This window comes from Pygocentrus nattereri, chromosome 23 (assembly GCF_015220715.1).
Source record: "Pygocentrus nattereri isolate fPygNat1 chromosome 23, fPygNat1.pri, whole genome shotgun sequence".
NCBI classification, from domain to species: domain Eukaryota; kingdom Metazoa; phylum Chordata; class Actinopteri; order Characiformes; family Serrasalmidae; genus Pygocentrus; species Pygocentrus nattereri.
The window spans coordinates 836470-842937 of NC_051233.1; the positions used below are offsets into that span (position 1 = coordinate 836470).

Sequence of the window (6468 nt, forward strand, 5' to 3'; positions counted from 1 at the left end):
TTTATTTATAACAGCGTGTTCGGGACGCTGGCGTCTCCGTTCAGATCACTCGTCTGCTATCAGCTTATCACCTCATACACTGAGCTAGAACGTCCAGTAAGTGCTGACATAACAGAGTCTCACTGCTGTAAAGCATGTTAGATAACATGGCACTGCAGGCATGCTGGGTAAATCAGGTTCAGTCCTGCAGGCTGAGCTGAGCTCTGATTAAAGCTGCGGTCAGCAGAATAAAGTTCAGCACTAATGAAGTGACTTTACTCAGGAGGAGCTCAGATGGTCTGCAGACCAATTCCAAAATCCACTCTGCTGTACAGCATCAGATCCCACACTCACCACAAAGGCTAGACTAAGAAGACCTAAAGGACTTTTTTTATTGAAAGGACAAAATGTCCTAGTGGACCACACATCCCTCCAGACCGCCCTAGTACAGGTTTAGCCCCCTGTCCATAAACCTCTAGTGACACCCCTGGTAGACACTGTCTGTGTTTACATGCAAAGACTTCTGCCAATCCGACTGAACACAATCCGATTACAGATTCAGACTGAGGGGTTTATTCTCACTCTACTCAACAGTCTGATGAAAATCTTCGTTTACATGCTCACTAAAAGTAATCAGATCCAAAATGATGCACATGCGTGGAGCAGCACTTAGTGTAGACGTTACCATGACAACCAGCATCCCGTGAGGTCCAGTCAGAGTGAGATGAGCAGCAGTGAGCAGTGATTGTGTTTCTAACTGCTTTAAATGACGTCAGACTCAGGAAAACGTCCTTCACACGTCCTTATTAAAGAAGGCCGAGAGGAAGACGTCGTGCTCTGAGACGCATAAGCTGGACGTCCGTCCCACCGCCGTCTTTTAAAGATCAGAGCATGAACTTCGTCTCCTCTGCAGACCAGTTTCTGCTCCGCCGTGTTGAACGGTATAAACTCTCACTGTGACGCGACGCTCATGCAGAACGGACTGAAACTTTCCGATAGGGAATGTAATCGGATACAGGAGTTTACACGGATATTATTCTTCTATTTAACGGATTATTTACAGGATTAGGCGCCTCGATCAGTCAGATAGAAACTGAATGAACTCAATCAGACTAGACTGTTCCGATTGAGGTGTTTACACTGATGTTTTCTATTCCGATTGAGCTATTAGTCGGATTATTAACGGATTATTAGGCTGCATGTAAACGTGGCTAATGTGGACGTATCACTGATTTATAGTTAATAAGAGGATGTCCAGGGTGGCTGATTCTGGGTCTGTACTGTGTGATGGTGGATCCCCCCCCCAGCCTGCTACATCACAGCTGTGTGTGTGTGTGTGTGTGTGTGTGTGTGTGTGTGTATATACTGACTGGTGTGATCTGACTGGTGTGATCTGACCCACACTACGGATCTGAAAGTGAAAGATGACGTAATCATCTCCGTGAGCTGGAATGCGCTGGACTGAAATGACTCACTGGGAAACGGACCGAGGTGGGCACCGGAAATGGCGTCACGCGCGCACGCGACAACTGGGAAGGAGCGCGAGGCGGGGCATGACGGGGCGGGGCTGCTGCCAGGTGACGTCACCGCGCACGGTGTATAAAGCCGTGAGGGCGCGCGTGTCTCTGGGTCAGTGCAGTCTGCATGTAGTCCGGGTTAGCCCGGTCAGTCAGCTCGCTGTGGGGGAACCCAGGGGCCGAATGAAGAAACACATCCTGCTTCTGTTCACATACAGAGGATTGAAGAGGAAAGGAAAGAAGAGCAAGAGGAGAAAATGGAGCAGTTTATATTACGGAACGCAGAACCAAAGGACGTCTCAGACATACTGCGACTCATAAAGGTGCTTATTCCTGTACTTATTGTTCATTATAACCGCTTTAATACACGTCTCAGACATACTGCGGCTCATAAAGGTGCTTATTCCTGTACTTATTATTCATTATAACCGCTTTAATACACGTCTCAGACACACTGCGACTCATAAAGGTGCTTATTCCTGTACTTATTATTCATTATAACCGCTTTAATACACGTCTCAGACATACTGCGGCTCATAAAGGTGCTTATTACTGTACTTATTATTCATTATAACCGCTTTAATACACGTCTCAGACACACTGCGACTCATAAAGGTGCTTATTCCTGTACTTATTATTCATTATAACCGCTTTAATACACGTCTCAGACATACTGCGACTCATAAAGGTGCTTATTACTGTACTTATTATTCATTATAACCGCTTTAATACACGTCTCAGACACACTGCGACTCATAAAGGTGCTTATTACTGTACTTATTGTTCATTATAACCGCTTTAATACACGTCTCAGACACACTGCGACTCATAAAGGTGCTTATTACTGTACTTATTGTTCATTATAACCGCTTTAATACACGTCTCAGACAGACTGAGACTCATAAAGGTGCTTATTACTGTACTTATTGTTCATTATAACCGCTTTAACATATATTCTTCTATCTACTTTAGAATGTTGTATTTAAAAACTCATGATTTCTTAATATGTCTTTCCTTCCTTCCTTCAGGAACTCGCCAAGTTCGAGGAAATGGAAGAACAGGTCGTTCTGACCGAGAAAGGTGAGGTAACAGTTAACTTTTTCCGTCCACCCGTATTCAGATTTTTTTCTACCCGTATTGAGACAGGCGTTCTTCTCCACCCGTATTCAGACAATATTCCATAGCCGTATTCAGGCCAGTTTCTCCCCCACCCGTATTCAGACAAACGTTGCACTGCACCTGTATTCAGTCAACATTCCCCACGCGTATTATGGCAAGTTGTTTCCCCCACCCGTATTCAGACAAGATCTTTTCCCCACCCGTATTAAAACAAGATCTTTTCCCCACCCGTATTCAGACAAGATCTTTTCCCCACCCGTATTAAAACAAGATCTTTTCCCCCCCACCCGTATTCAGATAAGATCTTTCCCCCACCCGTATTAAAACAAGATCTTTCCCCCCCCCACCCGTATTCAGATAAGATCTTTCCCCACCCGTATTCAGACAAGATCTTTTCCCCACCCGTATTAAAACAAGATTTTTCCCCCCACCCGTATTCAGACAAGATGTTTTTTTTCCGCCACCTGTATTCAGACCCAACCCCCCCCCCACTGGGCTTATTGGCTGGTAGCTCAGCCTCAGCGTCTGTGTGCGGCTCCAGAACCCAAGCTTGACGGTGCACGGGTGGCCATTAAACAAACGACTGAATCTTTTCAAGCTGTTTTAAAGATTATTCCTCAAAACTGGAAGTAAAGCAAAACACCTGAGACGCTTTTCTGATCCACTTTGTCTTGAGATCCATTAAAAACGCTGAATTTCTCAGTCTGAGATGTCGCTGCAGTAAAATTCAGGCTGACGGTTCTGTTTGTGGCTGTAGAGCTGCTGGAGGACGGCTTCGGAGAGCACCCGTTCTACCACTGCGTGGTGGCAGAGGTACCCGAGGAGAAACAGACCCCAGAGGGTAAGTTCACCAGCCACATAGCTACCGTACTCAACCCACACTTGAAGTGACAGTCCACCAAAGAAATCAGAGTTACAGAATTTCCTCTACAGCCCAGACATGTCTTGGTATCTGGAGTTTGCTTCATTATGTTTTAGCGCTGCAGCTGGAGGGCTAATAATGTTTGTACATGGGGGTGGGGGTGGGGGGGTTCCTAATTAGTTGCATATTAATCACTTTATTATGAAGAAAATAATATTACATGTACAAATCTGACAATAAATAATAAATGAATAGCAATGTAATAGTTAAACCTGGTTTGTGTTGAATGTGAACACGTTAAGAAAACCTGATTATTTTTGACAGTTATGTTAATGATAATATTAATAATGAATAATTGGGGGTAATTGTTGTAGCATTTCTGTTCTAAATGTACCCCAGGCTGTGGTTGGTATCCATAGGTGAACTGTGCGGTTCTTGGTGTGTGCAGGTTACAGAGTGGTTGGCTTTGCCATGTACTACTTCACCTACGACCCCTGGATCGGGAAGCTGCTCTACCTGGAGGATTTCTACGTCATGAAGGAGTTCAGAGGTAGGTCACACTCAGCTGTCATATCAGAACCTCTTCAGTGGCCTTTTCCTCACTGTAACACGTTACTGATCAATCTCAGTTCATATGAGTTTACTCTCCTGTTTTTCAGGTTATGGCATCGGTTCTGAAATCCTAAAGCGGCTCAGTGAGGTGAGTTTTACACCTTCCTTACCTTAGAAGTACCATCAGCTTCACATATCACTTTTGTTCCTGTAGTGTATTACAGTCTGTCAGAGCGACTGTGTGGATCATATGAACATTATAGAGCTTTTTAAATGAAACAGTAGAAGCCGTATCGCCCCCTACGCTTCCTGTAGTGTATTACAGTCTGTCAGAGCGACTGTGTGGATCATATGAACATTATAGAGCTTTTTAAATGAAACAGTAGAAGCCGTATCGCCCCCTACGCTTCCTGTAGTGTATTACAGTCTGTCAGAGCGACTGTGTGGATCATATGAACATTATAGAGCTTTTTAAATGAAACAGTAGAAGCCGTATCGCCCCCTACGCTTCCTGTAGTGTATTACAGTCTGTCAGAGCGACTGTGTGGATCATATGAACATTATAGAGCTTTTTAAATGAAACAGTAGAAGCCGTATCGCCCCCTACGCTTCCTGTAGTGTATTACAGTCTGTCAGAGCGACTGTGTGGATCATTTGAACATTATAGAGCTTTTTAAATGAAACAGTAGAAGCCGTATCGCCCCCTACGCTTCCTGTAGTGTATTACAGTCTGTCAGAGTGACTGTGTGGATCATATGAACATTATAGAGCTTTTTAAATGAAACAGTAGAAGCCGTATCGCCCCCTACGCTTCCTGTAGTGTATTACAGTCTGTCAGAGCGACTGTGTGGATCATATGAACATTATAGAGCTTTTTAAATGAAACAGTAGAAGCCGTATCGCCCCCTACGCTTCCTGTAGTGTATTACAGTCTGTCAGAGCGACTGTGTGGATCATATGAACATTATAGAGCTTTTTAAATGAAACAGTAGAAGCCGTATCGCCCCCTACGCTTCCTGTAGTGTATTACAGTCTGTCAGAGCGACTGTGTGGATCATATGAACATTATAGAGCTTTTTAAATGAAACAGTAGAAGCCGTATCGCCCCCTACGCTTCCTGTAGTGTATTACAGTCTGTCAGAGCGACTGTGTGGATCATATGAACATTATAGAGCTTTTTAAATGAAACAGTAGAAGCCGTATCGCCCCCTACGCTTCCTGTAGTGTATTACAGTCTGTCAGAGTGACTGTGTGGATCATATGAACATTATAGAGCTTTTTAAATGAAACAGTAGAAGCCGTATCGCCCCCTACGCTTCCTGTAGTGTATTACAGTCTGTCAGAGCGACTGTGTGGATCATATGAACATTATAGAGCTTTTTAAATGAAACAGTAGAAGCCGTATCGCCCCCTACGCTTCCTGTAGTGTATTACAGTCTGTCAGAGCGACTGTGTGGATCATAGGAACATTATAGAGCTTTTTAAATGAAACAGTAGAAGCCGTATCGCCCCCTACGCTTCCTGTAGTGTATTACAGTCTGTCAGAGCGACTGTGTGGATCATATGAACATTATAGAGCTTTTTAAATGAAACAGTAGAAGCCGTATCGCCCCCTACGCTTCCTGTAGTGTATTACAGTCTGTCAGAGCGACTGTGTGGATCATATGAACATTATAGAGCTTTTTAAATGAAACAGTAGAAGCCGTATCGCCCCCTACGCTTCCTGTAGTGTATTACAGTCTGTCAGAGCGACTGTGTGGATCATATGAACATTATAGAGCTTTGTTTTCTGTTTTTCCTGTAGACGGCGGTGAAGTGCCGCTGCAGCAGTATGCACTTCATTGTGGCCGAGTGGAACAAACAGTCCATCGAGTTTTATAAGCGGCGTGGAGCTGCTGACCTCTCGCATGAGGAGGGCTGGAGACTGTTCGAGATCGGCAAGCAGAGTCTGATCAAAATGTCTGCAAAGTAGAGTGACCGCAGCGGCCGGTGTCCGAATCTTGCCCGACTTGGCGTTTACATCCGTTTACTGCTCAGTTTAACTTGTTCTCTGTGTTCAAAAACAATAAAGCAAACATCGAGTCCTTCACTGTGATTCATGCTTCACTATTTACTTGGGTGTGAACTTGTTATTACTATAATAAATACGTCTTCACAGTAATTGTTTTTTTGTGTTTAATCTTCTCGTGTGTTGGTAAAGGAACGTATTTTCTCATCAGATCATTTTTCCCGTAAAACAAATTGTCACATATTAAAAAAAAAACAACTTTGAATTACAACAAGAACTATTTGTATAGCACTTCACTCCTTACCTGTATGAACTGTAAAATTCACTTGAACAGTAGCAGTGGTAATAATAATAATAATAATAATAATAATAATAATAATAATGGTATATAACATGTAATTTAACTGGGGCGTCCAAACTTTTACACACTA

General features: G+C 43.5%; 1 protein-coding gene across 1 annotated transcript; it reads left to right on the top strand.

Moving 5' to 3' along the window:
• Positions 1-1592: 1592 nt before the first annotated feature.
• sat1a.2 (spermidine/spermine N1-acetyltransferase 1a, duplicate 2) lies at positions 1593-6190 on the top strand. The gene is made up of 6 exons (XM_017685072.2): positions 1593-1819; positions 2525-2576; positions 3373-3456; positions 3926-4027; positions 4137-4177; positions 5834-6190. The coding sequence occupies exons 1-6, from the start codon at positions 1754-1756 to the stop codon at positions 5999-6001; spliced, it is 513 nt and encodes a 170-aa protein (XP_017540561.1). The 5' UTR covers positions 1593-1753; the 3' UTR covers positions 6002-6190.
• Positions 6191-6468: the final 278 nt, after the last annotated feature.

Coding starts and splice junctions, on each gene's coding strand:
- sat1a.2 (XM_017685072.2), top strand. CDS start 1,754: ATGGAGCAGTTTATATTACGGAACGCAGAACCAAAGGACGTCTCAGAC. Junction 2,577..3,372: donor GGTCGTTCTGACCGAGAAAG/GTGAGGTAACAG, acceptor TTGTGGCTGTAG/AGCTGCTGGAGGACGGCTTC. Junction 4,178..5,833: donor TCCTAAAGCGGCTCAGTGAG/GTGAGTTTTACA, acceptor TTTTTCCTGTAG/ACGGCGGTGAAGTGCCGCTG.